General features: G+C 40.8%; 2 protein-coding genes across 4 annotated transcripts in view; one reads left to right on the forward strand and one right to left on the reverse strand.

Moving 5' to 3' along the window:
• tecra (trans-2,3-enoyl-CoA reductase a) overlaps positions 1-5,179 on the reverse strand; it is a 45,078-nt gene extending 39,899 nt beyond the window's left edge. For all 3 annotated transcript variants that reach the window (XM_061982083.2, XM_061982082.1, XM_061982081.1), the window contains exon 1: positions 4,188-5,179. In XM_061982083.2, coding sequence (XP_061838067.1) covers positions 4,188-4,355 — 168 coding nt within the window. In that variant the 5' untranslated portion in view covers positions 4,356-5,179. The remainder of the gene's footprint in view (positions 1-4,187) is intronic.
• Positions 5,180-8,492: 3,313 nt separating this feature from the next.
• Positions 8,493-23,098, forward strand: dnajb1a (DnaJ heat shock protein family (Hsp40) member B1a). Its single transcript, XM_061982084.2, has 3 exons — positions 8,493-9,054; positions 12,153-12,730; positions 19,152-23,098. The coding sequence occupies exons 1-3, from the start codon at positions 8,844-8,846 to the stop codon at positions 19,380-19,382; spliced, it is 1,020 nt and encodes a 339-aa protein (XP_061838068.1). The 5' UTR covers positions 8,493-8,843; the 3' UTR covers positions 19,383-23,098.
• The last annotated feature ends 1,860 nt before the right edge of the window (positions 23,099-24,958 follow it).

Consider the following 24,958-nt stretch of genomic DNA (forward strand, 5'->3'; position numbering starts at 1 on the left):
TTCTCCTCTTTTAAACCGTTCAATTAAGTGTTTTTTTCATCATTTATTCTCTACAAAAAACCTTCCGTAAAAGGAAAAAAAAATGTCCGACGGAATGACAGACAGAAATACCCATTTTTTTATATATATAAATGTATTTATTTAGCTATTCTTGTTTAAATCACACTTACGTGTAACTTACAAATGACAATATATTTATTTATTTAAGTGTGTATCAAACTGGTAGCCCTTCGCATTAATCAGTACCCAAGAAGTAGTTTTTGGTTTCAAAAAGGTTGGTGACCCCTGTACTAGGGCATCAAATCAGTGTCAGTTGAGTCGGTCCATAGGTTGCCTGTAGGGATTTTTAATGTCCAGCAGATGTCAGTATTTAGTGACACAGTATCGACACAGTATCAATACAGTTTTGCAATGTGTCGAAACGCTTCATGACGCCTCATCAACCCATCACTATCTTGAACTATGGAAAGTATTTCAATGGTCGAAATCTGCGCTTTCGGGTGTTCTAGGAGTTATTACGCAGCTCAGACGAGGAACAAACCTGAGTGGGCGGGGTTTGTTTTCAGAGCAGCTCGCCCGAAACGTGTGTGTCACAAACAGATGCGGAAGCAGATTTTTACGTGATAATATATCATATTGTAGGTGTTTATTGCACTTTGCATTCATAGTTTGCTGTCTTTTACATTTTTGTTGTGTTTTGCTTGGTCTGAGAAGTCAAATATGTTCATATGTTGTTAATATTCAGTGTTTTATTGTTCATAGTTAATATTGTAAATCTCACTTTCTTTATTTTCATGTACATTTTGGGTGTTCCATTCAGTAAAAAACTGTGAAATTCCACTCCCATTTTTTTGAGGTGGTCTGTCTTGACGTTTTTAGAACTACATCGGACATTGTGACTTTTGGTATCAGTGTTCCTGACAAAAAGGGACCCAAACACACATACTGTACAGCAGATTATTACAGCTAAATGTGTACATTTACCAGTGCCTCCATGGAAATGCCCCCCTCTACCTCAAAGAACTACTCACCCCCAAATCCTCCACACGACACCACCTTTCCGGACAGGCTAACCTCCTCCAACCTCCGAGGACAAAGCTACGAACAATGGGAGACCGGGCTTTCCGCTCCGCCGCTCCCAGTCTGTGGAACGCTCTCCCTGACCACCTGAGGGCACCACAGACTGTGGATGCTTTTAAAAAAGGCTTAAAAACCCTTCTTTTTAAAAAAAGCCTTTTTTTTTAGATATATGCATACTAGTTTTAACTATTTGGCTGTTCTAGTTTTTATTTGTATTTATTTTTTATTATCTTTTTGTTTTATTTTTTTTATACACTGTAGCACTTTGAGGTTGTTTACTCGATGTAAAGTGCTTTTTACAAATAAAATCTATTATTATTATTATTAGGGCCCGCATGGAACATTGCATAAGGCCTTATGCAATGGGACATAAGGACCTATTGAATTTGTAAGGTTTTATTATTATTATTATTATTCCGCAACTTTGCGCTGTAATTTGACCCCCTTAACATACTTCAAAACTCACCAAATTTTACACACACATCAGTAATATACGGCAAAACTTTTTATCAAAAAACCAGACCTCAAAACTCAAAATTGCGCTCTAGCGCCCCCTACGAAAAGAACAACTAGACTGCCTGTAACTCCCACTAGGAAGGTCGGAGAGACATGAAACAAACACCTTTATGTAGGTGTGACTTAGACCTAGATTTCATAATAGTATATTCTCGGGCAAAAATCAACATGAAGTTGGCAATTCCCCCTTCAAGACAAAAGAGTACTAAAAACAGTAACTTTTGCCTCTTTGAGCTGTATTTTCACCATCTTAACATGCTTCAAAACTCACCAAACTGAACACACAAATCAGGATTGGCAAAAATTGCGATCTAATAAAAAAACCTAACCCCAAATCTCAAAATTGCGCTCGCAGAAAAAACTGCTCCTCGGAAGAAAAAAATGACAAAACTGCCTGTAACTCCCACTGGGAAGGTCGGAGAGACATGAAACACAAACCTCTATGTAGGTCTCACTTAGACCTACATTTCATACATTGACAACCCCCAGCAAAAATCAACAGGAAGTTTGCTATTCCCCCTTCAAAACAAATTTTTTGTAAAAACCGGTCACCTTCCTTCAAAAACTATCTCCTCTGAGCGCGTTTGTCGTTTCGGCTTCAAACTAACACAGGAGAGAGATTAAACCCTTGTGTATAAAATAACAGAACAGCGTTTTAATACCTGCTCCGGTTTTGATTTTATGACCCTTCAAAGACCTGCTGCGCTGCTGTTTTTTTAAGATGGCTGCTTAAAAGCAGGAAGCACCAACGTGCCCACACAATGCAGACAAGGTAGGTACACTAGACAAAAGTCTTGGGACACTTCAGACTAAAAGTAGACAAAAGTATTGGGACACTTAGGACTAGCACCTGCCAAATACGCGGGCCCGACCAATGTTGCTTGCAGCTTTAATTAGGGCCCGCATGGCCCATTGCAAAAGGACTCCCGAAGGGAGTCCTTATGCAATGGGACATAAGGACCTATTGTTTTTCTAAGGTTTTATTATTATTAGGGCCCGCATGGCCCATTGCATAAGGACTCCCACAGGGAGTCCTTATGCAATGGGACATAAGGACCTATTGAATTTGTAAGGTTTTATTATTATTATTATTAGGGCCCGCATGGCCCATTGCATAAGGACTCCCACAGGGAGTCCTTATGCAATGGGACATAAGGACCTATTGTTTTTCTAAGGTTTATTATTATTATTATTATTATTATTATTCCGCCGCCTCTTTGAGCACTAATTTGACCCACTTAACATGCTTCAAAACTCACCATATTTGACCCACACATCAGGACCTGCGAAAATGGTCTTTTAATAAAAAAACCGAACCCCAAAACTCAAAATTACGCTCTAGCGCCCCCTAGGGAAAAAAAAAACTAGACTGCCTATATCGCCCACTAGGAAGGCCAGAGAGACATGAAACAAAAACTTCTATGTAGGTCTGACTTATACCTAGTTTTCATAATTGTATATCCTCGGGCAAAAATCAACAGGAAGTTGGCAATTCCCCCTTCAAGACAAAAAAGTACTAAAAACAGTCACTTTTGCCTCTTTGAGCTCTAATTGGCCCCCCAGACACATGTTTTTCTCTCAATGTGGCCCCTGAGTCAAAATATTTGCGCAGCTCTGTCTTAAGGGTTAGCAAGGATGTCACGGTGTTACCTCGCAGAACCCGACATGAGTGTAGTGATGTCATCGCTGTTAATTATAAGCACTTAGCATGATAGCTAGAGAATGCTGTGTTATTAACGAGCATTGATGTGGTAAAGAGCATACACTTTGTTTTCTCTGCATTTAAAACCAGTTGAAGGTAGCAAAGTTGTTCTTGTACTCTGTCAAATGCATGTTGTAGATATTTAAAAGCCTCAGCAAGAGTGGGTGCTGTGCAGTATATGACAGTATCATCAGCATAGAAATGGAAAGTTGAGTTCGGAATATTCTGTCCAAGATTATTTATGTAAATAGTGAATAATAAGGGGCCCAACACAGAACCTTGAGGGACACCCTTTTTCACTTGCAGTACGTCCGAGGAGGAACCTTATATCTGAACAGCCTGAGTTCTACTTGTGAGGTAATTTGCAAACCATCCAACTGCTTGCTGAGAAAAACCAATAGCTGAAAGACGTTTGATTAAAATGACATGATCAACAGTATCAAATGCCTTTGAAAAGTCAATAAAGAGGGACAGACAGCACTGCTTCTTGTCAAGAGCTTCAGTTACATCATTTATAAACTTCATAGCAGCAGTAACAGTACTGTGATTTCTACGAAAACCTGACTGAAATGGTGACAGAATAAAATTGGTGTCCAAAAAGTCATTAATTTGGCTCTTCTATTTTTACAGAACCCTTGCAGTCGGAAGACTTAATCGCACTGCTGAGAGGACGCCACTTCGGCACACATTTGTCCAAAGCTATCTTGTGACATGAAAGTCTTCCTGGGAGGTGACAAAGAGCCAAAAAGGAACCATAAACGTTACAACATGCTTGTTATTCTTCAGCTGTCTTAGTTCGGTAGGGTCAAGGACTTCAAACAGCATGCAATGATATATATTTATATATATCATTGTACATCGTAAAAAAAAGAAAAACTTGCATCCTCACCTTGTCCAGGAGTAGAAGTTTCTCCTTGGTCTTAACATCCACAATCTCTACCTCAAAGTACACAATCCTTTTGGGCTTTTTTGGAGGTTTAGGTCTGGGCCTGGACGCAGCCTTCTTCTCTGGTTCTGCACCGTTCACATTCTTTGCCTCTAAGGCCAGAACATCCATGATCCCCCGCCCCTAAAGAGACTGGACTGGTCGTCCCCACGTCCTGACACACAAGTGGATTTGCTGCTCTCCTCACCTCTGTAAATATCTTTCGCTGTGCCAAGGGGGGGAGCGAAAAAATGCCTGGAAGACGAGCCGGTGCGGAAGAACACGACACTGGGAGCCTCACCTGAATAGCACGGACCGGAGCCCCAGTCGTGCTAGCAAACACACTCGCTGAAGACGAAACCGGAGAGTCGCAAGACATAATCCACAGAGCGCCATTTGCAAGGCTAAATATAAGCCAGCTGATTTGCTCTTCGCACAGCAGCTCGCCTGGTAACCTTGGGACGCCGCTTACGGAACACAATACCAACGTGTGGTCTTTGGACGCCGCTCAACTACGGCTTCTGTAAAAGCGATCGGAGACTCAACTGCTCTGCTTCTGGCTTTGGCAGCTCAAGAAAGGCCCGAATTGAAAGCCCGATGGGAGGGAAGAACGACCTCCACATGCCAACACACATACACTAACCCCCTTCCCTTACTCCCGCCGTGACCTCGGACCACCTGTGTGCCGGGTATTCTTTCCTCTACCTGACCTCTGCGAGAACAAAATTGGACGGAAAAGGCATTCCAAAATCCACGCGGTCCTTTTTTTGTTCCTGCTCACTCTCCTTTTCCTTTCTCTCCTGTGTGAGGCAATATGCAAAGTATAATCCACTGGATCGCAACATTATTGTGTATAAATAAACACGGAAGACCATCTATTCCCACGGGGGCCGTCTGGGTAAAATCATGGCATAATTACTTTAAAAATACAACTACGACAACTTCAGATTGTTTTCTTTGTTTTACTTCGGCCCAAAATAAAACAAGCACATTCTAAAAACATTTGACAAAAACATTTCAAGTTAGTGGGAAAAATGGTGCAGTTTCAGAAACACCATAAAGAACACAATGAACTAAGACTTCATCTCAGTGTTTCTACAAAGCATCCATCCATCCATCTTCTTCCGCTTATCCGAGGTCGGGTCGCGGGGGCAGCAGCCTAAGCAGGGAAGCCCAGACTTCCCTCTCCCCAGCCACTTCGTCCAGCTCTTCCTTTGGGACCCCGAGGCGTTCCCAGGCCAGCCGGGAGACATAGTCTTCCCAACGTGTCCTGGGTCTTCCCCGCGGCCTCCTACCGGTCGGACGTGCCCTAAACACCTCCCTAGGGAGGCGCTCGGGTGGCATCCTGACCAGATGCCCGAACCACCTCATCTGGCTCCTCTCGATGTGGAGGAGCAGCGGCTTTACTTTGAGCTCCCCCCGGATGACAGAGCTTCTCACCCTATCTCTAAGGGAGAGCCCCGCCACCCGGCGGAGGAAACTCATTTCGGCCGCTTGTACCCGTGATCTTGTCCTTTCGGTCATAACCCAAAGCTCATAACCATAGGTGAGGATGGGAACGTAGATTGACCGGTAAATTGAGAGCTTTGCCTTCCGGCTCAGCTCCTTCTTCACCACAACGGATTGATACAGCGTCCGCATTACTGAAGACGCCGCACCGATCCGCCTGTCAATCTCACCATCCACTCTTCCCTCACTTGTGAACAAGACTCCGAGGTACTTGAACTCCTCCACTTGGGGCAAGATCTCCTCCCCAACCCGGAGATGGCACTCCACCCTTTTCCGGGCGAGAACCATGGACTCTGACTTGGAGGTGCTGATTCTCATCCCAGTCGCTTCACACTCGGCTGCGAACCGATCCAGCGAGAGCTGAAGATCCTGGCCAGATGAAGCCATCAGGACCACATCATCTGCAAAAAGCAGAGACCTAATCCTGCAGCCACCAAAGCAGATCCCCTCAACGCCTTGACTGCGCCTAGAAATTCTGTCCATAAAAGTTATGAACAGAATGGGTGACAAAGGGCAGCCTTGGCGGAGTCCAACCCTCACTGGAAACGTGTCCGACTTACTGCCGGCAATGCGGACCAAGCTCTGACACTGATCATACAGGGAGCGGACTGCCACAATCAGACAGTCCGATACCCCTACTCCCTGAGCACTCCCCACAGGACTTCCCGAGGGACACGGTCGAATGCCTTCTCCAAGTCCACAAAACACATGTAGACTGGTTGGGCAAACTCCCATGCACCCTCAAGGACCCTGCCGAGAGTATAGAGCTGGTCCACAGTTCCACGACCAGGACGAAAACCACACTGTTCCTCCTGGATCCGAGGTTCGACTATCCGGCGTAGCCTCCTTTCCAGTACACCCGAATAGACCTTACCGGGAAGGCTGAGGAGTGTGATCCCACGATAGTTAGAACACACCCTCCGGTTCCTCTTCTTAAAGAGAGGAACCACCACCCCGGTCTGCCAATCCAGAGGTACCGCCCCCGATGTCCACACGATGCTGCAGAGTCTTGTCAACCAAGACAGCCCCACAGCATCCAGAGCCTTAAGGAACTCCGGGCGGATCTCATCTACCCCTGGGGCCTTGCCACCGAGGAGCTTTTTAACTACCTCAGCAACCTCAGCCGCAGAAATAGGAGAGCCCACCACAGACTCCCCAGGCACTGCTTCCTCATAGGAAGACATGTTGGTGGGATTGAGGAGGTCTTCGAAGTATTCCCTCCACCGATCCACAACATCCGCAGTCGAGGTCAGCAGAACACCATCCTCGCCATACACGGTGTTGATAGTGCACTGCTTCCCCTTCCTGAGGCAGCGGATGGTGGTCCAGAATTGCTTCGAAGCCGTCCGGAAGTCGCTTTATTCTACAAAGCAATTAAACTTTAAGTCACAGCCCATCTAGGATTATACAAAAAACAAATAAAGCATAAATAAACATTATTTTATGTATCAAATAACCTAATTTGTCATGTCCGCTGTTCACCTTCTTTAAACAAAGGCAAAGCTCTCAATTTACCGGTTGATCTACATTCCCATCCTCACCTATGGTCATGAGCTTTGGGTTTTGACCGAAAGGACAAGATCACGGTTACAAGCGGCCGAAATGAGTTTCCTCCGCCGGGTGGCGGGGCTCTCCCTTAGAGATAGGGTGAGAAGCTCTGTCATCCGGGGGGAGCTCAAAGTAAAGCCGCTGCTCCTCCACATGGAGAGGAGCCAGATGAGGTGGTTCGGGCATCTGGTCAGGATGCCACCCGAACGCCTCCCTATGAAGGTGTTTCGGGCACGTCCGACCGGTAGGAGGCCACGGGGAAGACCCAGGACACGCTGGGAAGACTATGTCTCCCGGCTGGCCTGGGAACGTCTCGGGATCCCCCGGGAGGAGCTGGACGAAGTGGCTGGGGAGAGGGAAGTCTGGGCTTCCCTGCTTAGGCTGCTGCCCCCGCGACCCGACCTCGGATAAGCGGAAGAAGATGGATGGATGGATGGATGGATAACTAACAGACGACAGATATTCATGGACAAGATTTAAAATAGCTTACACGTTTCAGTTATTGAAACAGCTGTGTATCTATACATGTCGTATATAGTCAAAGTTAAGGTAACGTTGAGAATAACTTACGGAAATATTGGGAACATTCGGATATTAGCATTTGTGTCGCGCTGTCAACTGCGCATGCGCATTGTGAACTACTGTAATGAAAACTATACTAGGTCCTTAAGTTATGTATACTTTGTTTTACTGCCCGCATATTAGCAGTAAACTAAACCGTAGCTTTAAAAAAATTGTATCCGAAACAAGAAAGCGCGTTCAACAGAATGTTAACATTTACCGGAGAGAAATAAAACCGAGACGGTTTCCACACGAGACCGGAAGTTGTTTTGATGCTAACAAGCTTAGCCATTATTAGACGACAGATCTTCATGGACAAGATTTAAAATAGCTTACAAGTTTCAGTTATTGAAACAGCTGTGTATCCATACATGTCGTATATAGTCAAAATTAAGAATAACTTACGGAAATATTGGGAAAACTCGCATATTAGCGATAGTGTCCCGCTGTCAACTGCGCACGCGCATTAAAAAACTATGTATACTTAGTTTTACTGCCAGCATATTAGCAGTAAACTAAACCGTAGCTTTAAAGAATTGTATCCGAAACAAGAAAGCGCATTGAGTATATTTTAAACAGTTTTCGTAAGAAATAAGTAAGAGTAGCACATTTCCTGGGTTCCACACGAAACCGGAAGTTGTTGGCGTGAACGATCTCGCCACGAACGATGACACACGTCATGAACGCTGGCTTCTTCCAGAAGTTTCTTCCCGGCGATTCTCTGCTGCTGCTCCCTTGCGGCCCGTTACAGCAAACTCGCTGTTCGAACACGCCGCCTGACGTCGGGCGGTTGAATTTCGGTGACATTTGTCTCCTCGTCTTTGGCGCGCGACAGAAAAGTCGTCGACGTGTTCCGAGTCAAACCGGCTAACACCTTTACCTCTTGCTAGCGAGCGAGGGGGGAAGCTAGGCGTCGTTAGCCGCATGCTGGAGGCTTGCTGATGTGGGAAGAGGATCCATCTGGAATGTTCTTTTTTTTGAAGAAGTGACCGGTCAGTAGGGATGGGTAAAGATTATTACAAAGTGCTGGGGATAGCCAAGGGTGCCACGGAAGATGAAATCAAGAAGGCGTACAGAAAGCAGGCCCTCCGCTACCATCCCGACAAGAACAAGTCTGCAGGGGCCGAGGACAAATTTAAGGAGATCGCAGAAGCCTACGACGTCCTCAGTGATGCGAAGAAGAAGGATATTTACGATCGATATGGCGAAGAAGGTAAGCGCATTCCTGGGCTAAATATTGAGATGGTTTTGGAACTTGCTAGAAAGATCCAGAAATCAACGCGTGCATAATCTACAAACCCCGTTTCCATATGAGTTGGGAAATTGATGTAAATATAAACGGAATACAATGATTTGCAAATCATTTTCAACCCATATTCAGTTGAATATGCTACAAAGACAACATATTTGATGTTCAAACTTTAAACTTTTTTTTTTTTTTTTTTTTTGCAAATAATCATTACCGTATTTTCCGCACCATAAGGCGCCCTGGGTTAAAAGCCGCGCCTTCAATGAACGGCATATTTCAAAACTTTGTCCACCTATAAGCCGCCCCGTGTTATAAGCCGCATCTAACTGCGCTAAAGGAATGTCAAAAAAACAGTCAGATAGGTCAGTCAAACTTTAATAATATATTAAAAACCAGCGTGATGTGGGCGCGCATGGAGTCGTATATCAACATGGACGGAGCTGCGTGAAAAAAGCCACCCGGCCTCTTCGCGTAAACTTACCTTAACCACTCGCTCATCTTTTCTTCATCCATCCATCCCTTCGAGTTAGCTTTTATGATGACGCCGGCTGGAAAGGTCTCTTTTGGCAAGGTCTTCCTTTTGAATATCACCATGGGTGGAAGTTTCTGGCCATTAGCATGGCAAGCTAGAACCACAGTGAAGGATGACTTCTCATTCCCTGTGGTGCGAATATTCACCGTACGTGCTCCCGTTGTATCCACAGTGCGGTTCACAGGAATATCAAAAGTCAGTGGAACCTCGTCCATGTTGATAATGTTCTCTGGCCGGATCTTTTTTTCAGCTATCTTGTTTTTACAATATGCACGGAAAGTAGCCAGCTTTTCTTGAAAGTCTTTAGGCAGTTGCTGTGAAATAGTAGTCCGTGTGCGGATGGAGAGATTGCCTCTTTTCATGAACCGGAAACCTGTCGCTTAGTAGGAGCCATTTTGTGGTCTTTACAGATGTAAACACACAAAGGAAATGAAACGTAATATCCGCGCGCTTCTTCTTCTTCTTCAACGCGGGCGGGTGGTTGCTTACAGTAGAAGAAGAAGCGCTTCCTGTTCTATGGGGGCGGGTGCTTACCTTGGCGGTTGCTTGCGTAGAAGAAGAAGCACTTCCTCTTCTACGAGGAAAAAAGATGGCGGCTGTTTACCGTAGTTGCGAGACCGAAACTTTATGAAAATGAATCTTAATATTAATCCATATATAAAGCGCACCGGGTTATAAGCCGCACTGTCAGCTTTTGAGTAAATTTGTGGTTTTTAGGTGCGGCTAATAGTGCGGAAAATACGGTATTATTAAAAATGTCTGAAATTTTCATGTAAAATTGTGGACAGAAATTATATATTTTTGCCTATAAAGTTTTGATATAGCATAACTATATCAAGTTGTAAAATAGTCTCAATATTACGTATAGGAAGTTGTAATTTGATGACCAAAGTTTGTCTAAACATAGTTGTGATTTTATGAGAAAACATATTCAAGGTGTGTGAAGTTATGTGGTTAAAAGTCATGAAAACATGGACACAGAGTTGTGTTACTGAGAAAACATTTTGAAATAGGAATATAAAGTTGTAAATAGTAGTTTTAGTTGACCATTATCGAAATCTATGGTTCCTGTGAGAAAATGTATGTATTATAAGTTATTAAATTTAAAAGTCTGTTGCAATAATGTGTTTAAAAAAAAAAGAAAGACATACATTTTTAAATATTATCACCTTAATTAGTTTTATTTTAAAAAGTAAGATTTTATAGTTGGATTAGCATATTTATTTGTTGCATTTATTCTCACAACATGAGACAACACAAGTTAAGAATAACATGACAACTTTTCCCCCATAATCTGACTTATTTGTGTCTATTATACTCTTTGTTAGAAATCACCTATCAATATTACATTTTTAAATGTTTAATTAGGGCCCGCATGGCCCATTGCATAAGGACTCCCGAAAATGGGACATAAGGACCTATTGTTTTTCTAAGGTTTTATTATTATTATTCTTCCGCAACATTGCGCTGTAATTTGACCCCCTTAACATACTTCAAAACTCACCAAATTTTACACACACATCAGTAATATACGGCAAAACTTTTTATCAAAAAACCAAACCTCAAAACTCAAAATTGCGCTCTAGCGCCCCCTAGAAAAAAAAAAAACTAGACTGCCTGTAACTCCCACTAGGAAGGTCGGAGAGACATGAAACAAAAACCTCTATGTAGGTCTGACTTAGACCTAGTTTTCATAATTGTATATCCTCGGGCAAAAATCAACAGGAAGTTGGCAATTCCCACTTCAAGACAAAAAAGTACTAAAACAGTCAATTTTGTCTCTTTGAGCTGTATTTTCACCCTCTTAACATGCTCCAAAACTCACCAAACTGAACACACACATCAGGACTGGCAAAAATTGCGATCTAATAAAAAAACCTAACCCCAAATTTAAACATTTTTGAATAAAACGGAGAAAAAACTGCTCCTCGGAAGAAAAAAATGACAAAACTGCCTGTAACTCCCACTGGGAAGGTCGGAGAGACATGAAACAAAAACCTCTCCGTAGGTCTCACTTAGACCTACATTTCATAAATTGACAACCCCCAGCAAAAATCAACAGGAAGTTTGCTATTCCCCCTTCTAAACAACATTTTTGTAAAAACCGGCCACCTTTCTTCAAACATTATCTCCTCTGAGCGCGTTTGTCCTTTCGGCTTCAAACTAACACAGGAGAGAGATTGAACCCTTCTGATTAAAAGTTATCGAAAGGGTTTTGATACCGGCTCCGGTTTTGATTTTATGACCCTTCAAAGACCCGCTGCGCTGCTGTTTTTTTAAGATGGCTGCTTAAAAGCAGGAAGCACCAACGTGCCCACACAATGCAGACAAGGTAGGTACACTAGACAAAAGTCTTGGGACACTTCAGACTAAAAGTAGACAAAAGTATTGGGACACTTAGGACTAGCACCTGCCAAATACGCGGGCCCGACCAATGCTGCTTGCAGCTTTAATTTCTGTTTGGATTACATCAGGAAATATTTTTGAAGGGTGTACACATTTAGCTTTTATTTTTTCTCTTTTATTTTAGGCCTGAAGGGTCCAGCTGGAGGCGGGGGTGGAGGTCACAGCGGCGCCACCTACAGCTACACCTTCCATGGAGACCCTCATGCCATGTTCGCCGAATTCTTTGGCGGCCGCAGCCCGTTCGATCACTTCTTCGCGCAGAACGGCGACGACAACAACATGGACGTCAACGACCCCTTTGCCGCCTTCAGCATGGGAGGCATGGGTGGCATGGGCAACTTCCACCGGCCCTTTAAACCCCACACGGGCGGCGCCCGCGGGAAGAAGAAGGACCCGCCCGTGGTGCACGAGCTAAAGGTGAGCCTGGAGGAGGTGTTCTCGGGCTGCACCAAAAAGATGAAGATCTCCCGCAAAAGACTGAACCCGGACGGCCGCACCGTGCGCTGCGAGGACAAGATTCTGTCCGTGGACATCAAGCGCGGCTGGAAAGAGGGGACCAAAATCACCTTCCCTCGGGAGGGAGACGAGACCCCCACCAACATTCCCGCGGACGTGGTGTTTGTGGTCAAAGACAAACCTCATCCCGTGTTCAGGAGGGAGGGCTCTGATATTATTTATCCTGCAAAAATATCACTTCGAGATGTAAGTACTCTCATTTGTCACTTCATTAGGCACACCTCAGCCCTACCTCTCATCACATTACCACAATGTTTCAACGCATGTTAAAACCCTGTCAATCAAAAATGAGCATTTTTGTAGTCATATTTCCTATTTTCTATATTTTTATTCTATTTTTCATTTAGTATTTGGAGACTCTCATTCATAATCCTCTTTTTTTTTTTTTGCAAATATTTTATGTTGAAAAATGTAGTAGACATTGTGAAGACAGTGTGGTTTTCTACAGCTAACATATTGTGTGTTTTTGGCAGGGGTGGTTATTTACACAACTTAACTATTCAATCACTTAACCAAACTTTATTTATATAGCACGTTTTAAGCATTGATTGATTGATTGAGACTTTTATTAGTAGATTGCACAGTACAGTACAATTGACTAGGGCTGCAGCTAACGATTATTTTTCTATCGATTAATCCATAGATTATTTTTTCGATTAATCGGTTAATCTATAGATTATTTTTTTCGATTAATCTATAGATTATTTTTCCTTTTACCGATTTTTTTTTTTTATTTAAAATGAAGAGGAAAAAATAAATGTAGGCCAGTTTTTTCAAAAGGCATGGCTTTTATTTACAAAAAAAAAGTATGGCCACTCAGTCAACATTGACAACAACATGACAAAATATTCTGTAACAATGTAAACATTTAAAACTTTTAACATTTAACAAAATTAAAAGTAGCTTATTTGCTTTTTAATGTGCAAATATAAAAGTAAACATCCAGTGCAAATCTTAATATTCTGGAATAGTATAAGCATTTCAAAAGTAAAAGTATTGCTTATTTTGCTTTAAAATGTGCAAAAATAAAGATAAACATCCAATACAAAAAAGTGCAAAACGGAAATATTCTGTAACAAGTGTAAACATTTCAACAAAAGTAAAAGTATTGCTTATTTGCTAAAATGTGCAAAAATAAAGCTAAACATCCAATACAAAAAAGTGTACAGTGTAAACATTTGAACAAAAGTAAAAGTATTGCTTATTTTGCTTAATAACACAACAATGATAGTATGATTAAAGTGAAAGTTAATTGTTGGTTTGTACATAGTATATGTAACTGTTAATGTTGTAAAAGGTATTTGCACAACTAATTAACGTTAGCGTTTGTGACACGTCTTGTGCCGTGGGGTTCTTTCAGGACCGACAGACTGAACGCCAGACGGCTTTACCAGGTTTACAATCTTTTAATTTTACACAAAGTCTTTTCTCTTCCAACTGCGCGGATCGCGCACCTGGGCACGATTGCGGCGTCGCTCCCGGCGCGCCTCGCCGCCGCCGCCTCTCCACAGCGTTAAAGAGGAGCGCGTCTTTGTAAACACTGAACAGGCACGCCAAACGCGCCTCTCAGAGCGAAACGGTGCTTTAGTTTATGAATTTACAACGCAGATACAAATGACACATTCATGTTTTTGTGTAATAATGACAACGTATACGCACGCGGACGATTGACTTGTTGATGGTGATGGCAAGAACGCTGTCGGGGGTTTTCTTTTCAAATGTTCGTTCATAGCCGTTGTGCTGCTATGATAGGCCATTTCCGCTCGACACAGTGTGCATACAACAACATTATTAGGCCGTTTATTGAAATACTCCCACACTTTTGACGACTTTTGGCGTGCTTTTTTCCCCTCGCTCGCATCGTCTGCTTTGCGCTCCGCCATGACAGTAAAGTAGTGTGACGTAAATATGCGACGCGCCGACGCACAAAAACGGCGTCGACGTATTTACGTAACCGATGACGTCGACGCGTCGTTTCAGCCTTACAATTGACCACTAAATGGTAACACCCCAATAAGTTTTTCAACTTGTTTAAAGGGGAACATTATCACAATTTCAGAATGGTTAAAACCATTAAAAATCAGTTCCCAGTGGCTTATTATATTTTTCGAAGTTTTTTTCAAAATTTTACCCATCACGCAATATCCCTAAAAAAAAGCTTCAAAGTGCCTGATTTTAACCACCCGTCCATTTTCCTGTGACGTCACATAGTGAAGCCAACACAAACAAACATGGCGGAAAGAACAGCAAGCTATAGCGACATTAGCTCGGATTCAGACTCTGATTTCAGCGGCTTAAGCGATTCAACAGATTACGCATGTATTGAAACGGATGGTTGTAGTGTGGAGGCAGGTAGCGAAAACGAAATTGAAGAAGAAACTGAAACTATTGAGCCATATCGGTTTGAACCGTATACAAGCGAAACCGACAAACGACACGACAGCCAGCGACACGGGAGAAAGTGAGGACGAATTCGGCGATCGCCTTCTAACCAACGATTGGTATGTGTTTGTTTGGCATTAAAGGAAACTAACAACTATGAACTAGGTTTACAGCATATGAAATACATTCGGCAACAACATGCACTTTGAGAGTGCAGACAGCCCAATTTTTATCAATTAATATATTCTGCAGACATACCCTCATGTCAGCAGGCCAGGGAAGCTAGGGTCAATATTCTTCTCTTGATCATCTTGGGACGGTGTGAGCCAAGACATCCAGGGGGTTTAGCTCGCTTGTCTGCGGGAACAAACTGCCGCCATTGCTTGCCGTGCTACCGAGGTCCTTTGTCCCTGAATTGCTCACACACTCCGGCAGATTCAATGGGGGTCTGGCGGCAGATTTCTTTGACTTTATCGTTGGAAATGCATCTGCTTTGAGTGTCGCAGGATATCCACACATTCTTGCCATCTCTGTTGTAGCATAGCTTTCGTCGGTAAAGTGTGCGGAACAAACGTCCAATTTCTTGCCACTTTCGCATCTTTGGGCCACTGGTGCAACTTGAATCCGTCCCTGTTTGTGTTGTTACACCCTCCGACAACACACCGACGAGGCATGATGTCTCCAAGGTACGGAAAACAGTCGAAAAAACGGAAAATACCAGAGGTGTTTTGACCCGGTGTTTGAGAAAATGGCGGATTGCTACCTGATGTGATGTCACCTTGTGACGTCATCGCTCCAAGAGCGAATATTTAATTCGCCAAAATTCACCCATTTAGAGTTCGGAAATCGGTTAAAAAAATATATGGTCTTTTTTCTGCAACATCAAGGTATACAGGTAAAAGCCAGTAAATTAGAATATTTTGAAAAACTTGATTTATTTCAGTAATTGCATTCAAAAGGTGTAACTTGTACATTATATTTATTCATTGCACACAGACTGATGCATTCAAATGTTTATTTCATTTAATTTTTATGATTTGAAGTGGCAACAAATGAAAATCCAAAATTCCGTGTGTCACAAAATTAGAATATTACTTAAGGCTAATACAAAAAAGGGATTTTTAGAAATGTTGGCCAACTGAAAAGTATGAAAATGAAAAATATGAGCATGTACAATACTCAATACTTGGTTGGAGCTCCTTTTGCCTCAATTACTGCGTTAATGCGGCGTGGCATGGAGTCGATGAGTTTCTGGCACTGCTCAGGTGTTATGAGAGCCCAGGTTGCTCTGATAGTGGCCTTCAACTCTTCTGCGTTTTTGGGTCTGGCGTTCTGCATCTTCCTTTTCACAATACCCCACAGATTTTCTATGGGGCTAAGGTCAGGGGAGTTGGCGGGCCAATTTAGAACAGAAATACCACGGTCCGTAAACCAGGCACAGGTAGATTTTGCGCTGTGTGCAGGCGCCAAGTCCTGTTGGAACTTGAAATCTCCATCTCCATAGAGCAGGTCAGCAGCAGGAAGCATGAAGTGCTCTAAAACTTGCTGGTAGACGGCTGCGTTGACCCTGGATCTCAGGAAACAGAGCTGCAACCTATTCCGGGTTACGGTTGCAGTGATAAAAAATATGTTTTTTCATTAATTAAAAAAAATATTTAAAAAAAAGTTTTATTCACGAAATCGCGTAACAACAATGACAATCGACACTGCTTCCCGTAACTTCCTATCGAGCCATTCCGAATGCCATGCGCGAGGCTATTTATAGCACCGCTGCCAAGCACGAGGCACCAGTTGCCATTGTTTCCAAACGAGCGAACGATCATGGAATCAGCCGGAGAAAAATCGCAAACGAGTCTTAAACCGAAAAGAAAACTGCAGTCATTCCGTGAAGAATATTCAAAAGCCTATCCGGGAATAATTATCCGTTCCAAAAAGGGTGAAAACTAGGCGAATTGCACCTTGTGCAGACAAGATTTTTCGATCGGACACGGAGGAATTAGCGATGTAAAAGACCACGTTGGGACAAAAAAACACAAGTCTAATGCCGTTGCTAGCGATACAAGTGGAAAACTTTCAACGTTTTTCGTCGCCCAAACAGATTCTTTGGATACATTTGGATTTTAGCCACAAAAAGGTAATGACATCAATGTTATCTATTGGAATTTTTTCGTACTGTTATACTGTTAAAAGTGTTTATACTATTTTTGCTTTCAAGTCCAAGTTGAAGAAATCTTGTTAAATGTTGACAGCATAACTACCAAAATACAGAAGTATGTCCTTAATATTTTTGCAATGCTATTTCTGTTGAAAAGTTCAAATGATTACCGTATTTTCCGCACCATAAGGCGCCCTGGGTTAAAAGCCGCGCCTTCAATGAACGGCATATTTCAAAACTTTGTCCACCTATAAGCCGCCCGGTGTTGTAAGCCGCATCTAACTGCGCTAAAGGAATGTCAAAAAAACAGTCAGATAGGTCAGTCAAACTTTAATAATATATTAAAAACCAGCGTTCTAACAACTCTGTTCACTCCCAAAATGTACGCAAATATGCAATCACAAACATACGTATATCAACATGGACAGAGCTGCGTGAAAAAAGCCACCCGGCCTCTTCGCGTAAACTTAAACTTACCTTAACCACTCGCTCATCTTTTCTTCATCCATCCCTTCGAGTTAGCTTTTATGATGACGCCGGCTGGAAAGGTCTCTTTTGGCAAGGTCTTCCTTTTGAATATCTCCATGGGTGGAAGTTTCTGGCCATTAGCATGGCAAGCTAGAACCACAGTGAAGGATGACTTCTCATTCCCTGTGGTGCGAATATTCACCGTACGTGCTCCCGTTGTATCCAGTGCGGTTCACAGGAATATCAGTTGCTGTGAAATAGTACCGGTAGTCCGTGTGCAGATGGAGAGATTGCGTCTTTTCATGAACCGGATCCCTGACGCTTAGTAGGAGCCATTTTGTGGTCTTTACAGATGTAAACACACAAAGGAAATGAAACGTACGGTATATCCGTGCGCTTTTTCTTCTACGCGGGCGGGTGGTTGCTTACAGTAGAAGAAGAAGCGCTTCCTGTTCTATGGGGGCGGGTGCTTACCTTGGCGGTTGCTTGCGTAGAAGAAGAAGCGCTTCCTGTTCTACCGGGAAAAAAGATGGCGGCTGTTTACCGAAGTTGCGAGATCGAAACTTTATGAAAATGAATCGTAATATTAATCCATATATAAAGCGCACCGGGTTAAAAGCCGCACTGTCAGCTTTTGAGTAAATTTGTGGTTTTTAGGTGCGGCTAATAGTGCGGAAAATACGGTACATTAGAGATGTGATGTGCCACTTTTCAAGTGTCTGATGGCTTAAATTAATTTTCATTAATTTTTCATATTTTGAATTCTTTTGAGAGGCTTACAAAAAAACTACATTTGAATTGTAATTCCATGCTGTTGACAGGACTATTATTTTTAATGAAGTTAGCTTACCATGTTTACAGTATGATAATTATAATTATGATAGAAATGTGAATTTTAGGCACAGAATATTTTTTACAATTGAACAAGGCAGTAGATTATACAAGCTTGGACAGAAAGTTAATAATGACACCAATTTTTTTTTTAATGGAATTGTTTAGTACTGTTTTACCATTTGTTTACTGTAAAAAGTGTTTATACTTTCAATGAACAAATTGAAGTCTTGTGAAAGGTTGACAGGATAACTGGCATTAACTGTCAAAATAATTTCAAACTATTGAAGTTAGCTTACAGAATAAACATGTCAATCAACCCATATGATTTTTGCTGTAATATTTTTGTTTTGAAAAGTCACTGTGACTGATAGAAAAGTGATGGTTTTAGCAACATTTTAACCTGTCTGAATGCTAATAATCATTTTGCGTCGGGGGGGGGCGAAGCCTGAACCCCCCACCAGGACTTTGTCCTGGACCTACCGGGGCCTGCAACCCCTGGACCCTGGCTACTAGGTTTTTCTGATTTCAAAAGTTGGCAGGTATGCATATGGTTCCATGTAAAATAACAGTGCAAAGATCACTGCAGCCACCTAATGAGGGAAAAACAAGGCATCTATTTGAGGTGCTGCGTTTATTTCACTGGATGACATGCCTGTCCATGAGTCCAGCCTTAACTTAAGTCAATTGGAGTGGAGGCCACTTGTATGGGTTGTAAAGCGGTGTGTAAGATGGCAGCGAGCGTGACAATGCGTGTGTCTCTGTGTCCAGGCTCTGTGCGGCTGCTCGGTCAGCGCCCCCACGCTGGACGGCCGCACCATCACCGTGTCCTCCAGAGACGTGGTGAAGCCGGGCATGAAGAAGCGCATCGTGGGGGAAGGCCTGCCCCTGTCCAAGCGTCCCGACAAGAGGGGCGACATGATCTTGGACTTTACGGTCAAATTCCCTGACAAACTGGGACAAAACACCCGCGACGCACTCAGGCAGGTTCTCCCGCCATGATGCGGGGACGCAACAACTCCCAACACTTCCAACGCCGTTCTTCAGGGTGCTTAACTTTATTATTATGGTTTTTTTAAAGCCTCATTTGACTTACAACACCTAAAAACTGACAGAATCAAAGATTTGAGTATTTATTGTTAGCTGGATTCTATCAATGGACTAAAAGGTGTTTTGTTTTTGTACGAGTGAACCAACACTGAAACATTGAAGCTGTTTACTTCAGTTTGTTTTTTTTTACTATCATTAGTTCAAGACAAACACTGAGCCAAATAAGAGTTAGGGCCTACCAAGTATCAGGGCCACACTGAAACAGAAAAACAACATCATCAATTGTTTTTAGAGAGGAAAAAGTCCAAATATTACGATCTAAAGTCATCATTTTAGGGGGGAAATCGTCTAAATATTATTAATCTAATGATGTAACTTCATGAGAAAAGGTTTTAATAATACCCCAAGAAGGGGTCATTTTACAAGAATAATTTTGTAGGAAAACATTCTAATTATATAATAAACCTAAAGTTCTCATTTTATGACCAAAAGTGGTCTAAATATGAATACAAACAGCGTGTTTCATCACAAAAAACAGTCAAAATATTGGTACTATTATTTGTCGGAAACAAATAATAATAATAAAGCATCCTCTAATGACAATACACGAAAATACATTATGTAAAAATATGACAAAAGAACTACTTTTTTTTTTTATGATAGAACTTCGTAATTATAATAACTTGACAGAACTATTATAATTATAAAGTTCAAGACAAACACTGAGCCAAATAAGAGTTAGGGCCTACCAAGTATCAGGGCCACACTGAAACAGAAAAACAACATCATCAATTGTTTTTAGAGAGGAAAAAGTCCAAATATTACCATCTAAAGTCATCATTTTAGGGGGGAAATCGTCTAAATATTATTAATCTAATGATGTAACTTCATGAGAAAAGGTTTTAATAATACCCCAAGAAGGGGTCATTTTACAAGAATCATTTTGTAGGAAAACATTCTAATTATATAATAAACCTAAAGTTCTCATTTTATGACCAAAAGTGGTCTAAATATGAATACAAACAGTGTGTTTCATCACAAAAAACAGTCAAAATATTGGGACTATTATTTGTCGGAAACAAATAATAATAATAAAGCATCCTCTAATGACAATACACGAAAATACATTATGTAAAAATATGACAAAATAACTACTTTTTTTTTTTCATGTTAGAACTTCGTAATTATAATAACTTGACAGAACTATTATAATTATAAAGTTCAAGACAAACACTGAGCCAAATAAGAGTTAGGGCCTACCAAGTATCGGCCACACTGAAACAGAAAAACAACATCATCGATTGTTTTTAGAGAGGAAAAAGTCCAAATATTACGATCTAAAGTCATCATTTTAGGGGGGAAATCGTCTAAATATTATTAATCTAATGATGTAACTTCATGAGAAAAGGTTTTAATAATACCCCAAGAAGGGGGTCATTTTACAAGAATAATTTTGTAGGAAAATATTCTAATTATATAATAAACCTAAAGTTCTCATTTTATGACCAAAAGTGGTCTAAATATTAATAGAAACAGTGTGTTTCATCACAAAAAACAGTCAAAATATTGGGACTATTATTTGTCGGAAACAAATAATAATAATAAAGCATCCTCTAATGCCAATACACGAAAATACATTATGTAAAAATATGACAAAATAACTACTTTTTTTTTTAATGTTAGAACTTCGTAATTATAATAACTTGACAGAACTATTATAATTATAAAGTTCAAGACAAACACTGAGCCAAATAAGAGTTAGGGCCTACCAAGTATCAGGGCCACACTGAAACAGAAAAACAACATCATCAATTGTTTTTAGAGAGGAAAAAGTCCAAATATTACGATCTAAAGTCATCATTTTAGGGGTGAAATCGTCTAAATATTATTAATCTAATGATGTAACTTCATGAGAAAAGGTTTTAATAATACCCCAAGAAGGGGTCATTTTACAAGAATCATTTTGTAGGAAAACATTTTAGTTATATAATAAACCTAAAGTTCTCATTTTATGACCAAAAGTGGTCTAAATATGAATACAAACAGTGTGTTTCATCACAAAAAACAGTCAAAATATTGGGACTATTATTTGTCGGAAACAAATAATAATAATAAAGCATCCTCTAATGCCAATACACGAAAATACATTATGTAAAAATATGACAAAAGAACTACTTTTTTTTTTTATATTAGAACTTCGTAATTATAATAACTTGACAGAACTATTATAATTATAAAGTTCAAGACAAACACTGAGCCAAATAAGAGTTAGGGCCTACCAAGTATCAGGGCCACACTGAAACAGAAAAACAACATCATCAATTGTTTTTAGAGAGGAAAAAGTCCAAATATTACGATCTAAAGTCATCATTTTAGGGGTGAAATCGTCTAAATATTATTAATCTAATGATGTAACTTCATGAGAAAAGGTTTTAATAATACCCCAAGAAGGGGTCATTTTACAAGAATCATTTTGTAGGAAAACATTCTAGTTATATAATAAACCTAAAGTTCTCATTTTATGACCAAAAGTGGTCTAAATATGAATACAAACAGTGTGTTTCATCACAAAAAACAGTCAAAATATTGGGACTATTATTTGTCGGAAACAAATAATAATAATAAAGCATCCTCTAATGCCAATACACGAAAATACATTATGTAAAAATATGACAAAAGAACTACTTTTTTTTTTTATATTAGAACTTCATAATTATAATAACTTGACAGAACTATTATAATTATAAAGTTCAAGACAAACACTGAGCCAGATAAGAGTTAGGGCCTACCAAGTATCAGGGCCACACTGAAACAGAAAAACAACATCATCAATTGTTTTTAGAGAGGAAAAAGTCCAAATATTACGATCTAAAGTCATCATTTTAGGGGTGAAATCGTCTAAATATTATTAATCTAATGATGTAACTTCATGAGAAAAGGTTTTAATAATACCCCAAGAAGGGGTCATTTTACAAGAATAATTTTGTAGGAAAACATTCTCATTATATAATAAACCTAAAGTTCTCATTTTATGACCAAAAGTGGTCTAAATATTAATAGAAACAGTGTGTTTCATCACAAAAAACTGTCAAAATATTGGGATTATTATTTGTAGAAAACAAATAATAATAAAGCATCCTCTAATGCCAATACACGAAAATACATGTAAAAATATGACAAAATAACTACTTTTTTTTCTACATATTAGAACTTCGTAATTATAATAACTTGACAGAACTATTAGAATTATAAAGTTCTAATATTAAAACAACTACCGTATTTTCCGCACCATAAGGCGCCCTGGGTTATAAGCCGCGCCTTCAATGAACGGCATATTTCAAAACTTTGTCCACCTATAAGACGCCCGTGTTATAAGCCGCATCTAACTGCGCTAAAGGAATGTCAAAAAAACAGTCAGATAGGTCACTCAAACTTTAATAATATATTAAAAACCAGCGTGATGTGGGCGCGCATGGAGTCGTATATCAACATGGACGGAGCTGCGTGAAAAAAGCCACCCGGCCTCTTCGCGTAAACTTACCTTAACCACTCGCTCATCTTTTCTTCATCCATCCATCCCTTCGAGTTAGCTTTTATGATGACGCCGGCTGGAAAGGTCTCTTTTGGCAAGGTCTTCCTTTTGAATATCACCATGGGTGGAAGTTTCTGGCCATTAGCATGGCAAGCTAGAACCACAGTGAAGGATGACTTCTCATTCCCTGTGGTGCGAATATTCACCGTACGTGCTCCCGTTGTATACACAGTGCGGTTCACAGGAATATCAAAAGTCAATGGAACCTCGTCCATGTTGATAATGTTCTCCTGCCGGATCTTTTTTTCAGCTATCTTGTTTTTACAATATGCACGGAAAGTAGCCAGCTTTTCTTGAAAGTCTTTAGGCAGTTGCTGTGAAATAGTAGTCCGTGTGCGGATGGAGAGATTGCGTCTTTTCATGAACCGGAAACCTGTCGCTTAGTAGGAGCCATTTTGTGGTCTTTACAGATGTAAACACACAAAGGAAATTAAACGTAATATCCGCGCGCTTCTTCTTCTTCTACGCGGGCGGGTGGTTGCTTACAGTAGAAGAAGAAGCAATTCCTGTTCTATGGGGGCGGGTGCTTACCTTGGCGGTTGCTTGCGTAGAAGAAGAAGCACTTCCTCTTCTACGGGGAAAAAAGATGGCAGCTGTTTACCGTAGTTGCGAGACCGAAACTTTATGAAAATGAATCTTAATATTAATCCATATATAAAGCGCACCGGGTTATAAGCCGCACTGTCAGCTTTTGAGTAAATTTGTGGTTTTTAGGTGCGGCTAATAGTGCGGAAAATACGGTAGGTTAAATATATTACAGTAACGTAATATTGAGGGGGGAAAATAACATTTTGAATACAAAGTTGTAATTTTATTAAAGATATATAAGATTATCATTTTATGATACAAATACGAATATAACGTTTAAATGTTTAACCAAAATAGTCTGAAAAATATAATGGCAAAATGTGTAATTTTGCTTTACTAAAGTAAACGTGTTAAATTGTAGTCTTACAATACATCATCTCTTTTTAGGGCCCGCATGGCCCATTGTAAAAGGAATCCCGAAGGGAGTCCTTTTACAATGGGACAGAGGACCCTATTGTTTTTCGATCGTTTATTATTATTATTATTATTCTTCCGCAACTTTGCGCTGTCATGTGACCCCCTTAACATACTTCAAAACTCACCAAATTTTACACACACATCAGTAATATACGGCAAAACTTTTTATCAAAAAACAAAACCTCAAAACTCAAAATTGCGCTCTAGCGCCCCCTAGGAAAAAAAAACTAGACTGCCTGTAACTCCCACTAGGAAGGTCAGAGAGACATGAAACAAAAACCTTTATGTAGGTCTGACTTAGACCTAGATTTCATAATAGTATATTCTCGGGCAAAAATCAACAGGAAGTTGGCAATTCCCCCTTCAAGACAAAAAATTACTAAAAACAGTCACTTTTGCCTCTTTGAGCTGCAATTTGACCCCCTTAACATGCTTCAAAACTCACCAAACTGAACGCACACATCAGGACTGGCAAAAATTGCGATGTAATAAAAAAACCTAACCCCAAATCTCAAAATTGTGCTCTAGCGCAATTTTTTTAATGAAACGCACAAAAAACTGCTCCTCTGATGAAAAAACTGACAAAACTGCCTGTAACTCTCCTTGGGAAGGTCGGAGAGACATGAAACAAAAACCTCTATATAGGTCTCACTTAGACCTACATTTCATAGATTGACAACCCTCAGCAAAAATCAACAGGAAGTTTGCAATTTCCCCTTCAAAACAATTTTTTTTTTTATAAACCGGTCACTTCTCTTCAAACATTATCTCCTCTGAGCGCGTTTGTCGAGAGATTGAACCCTTCCAAATAAAAGTTAACTGCTCCGGTTTTGATTTTATGAGCCTTCAAAGACCCGCTGCGCTGATGCTGCTGCGCTGCTGTTTTTTTAAGATGGCTGCTTAAAAGCAGGAAGCACCAGCGTGCCCACAC

This window comes from Nerophis lumbriciformis, linkage group LG24, assembly GCF_033978685.3.
Source record: "Nerophis lumbriciformis linkage group LG24, RoL_Nlum_v2.1, whole genome shotgun sequence".
NCBI classification, from domain to species: domain Eukaryota; kingdom Metazoa; phylum Chordata; class Actinopteri; order Syngnathiformes; family Syngnathidae; genus Nerophis; species Nerophis lumbriciformis.

Coding starts and splice junctions, on each gene's coding strand:
- dnajb1a (XM_061982084.2), top strand. CDS start 8,844: ATGGGTAAAGATTATTACAAAGTGCTGGGGATAGCCAAGGGTGCCACG. Junction 9,055..12,152: donor CGATCGATATGGCGAAGAAG/GTAAGCGCATTC, acceptor CTTTTATTTTAG/GCCTGAAGGGTCCAGCTGGA. Junction 12,731..19,151: donor CAAAAATATCACTTCGAGAT/GTAAGTACTCTC, acceptor CTCTGTGTCCAG/GCTCTGTGCGGCTGCTCGGT.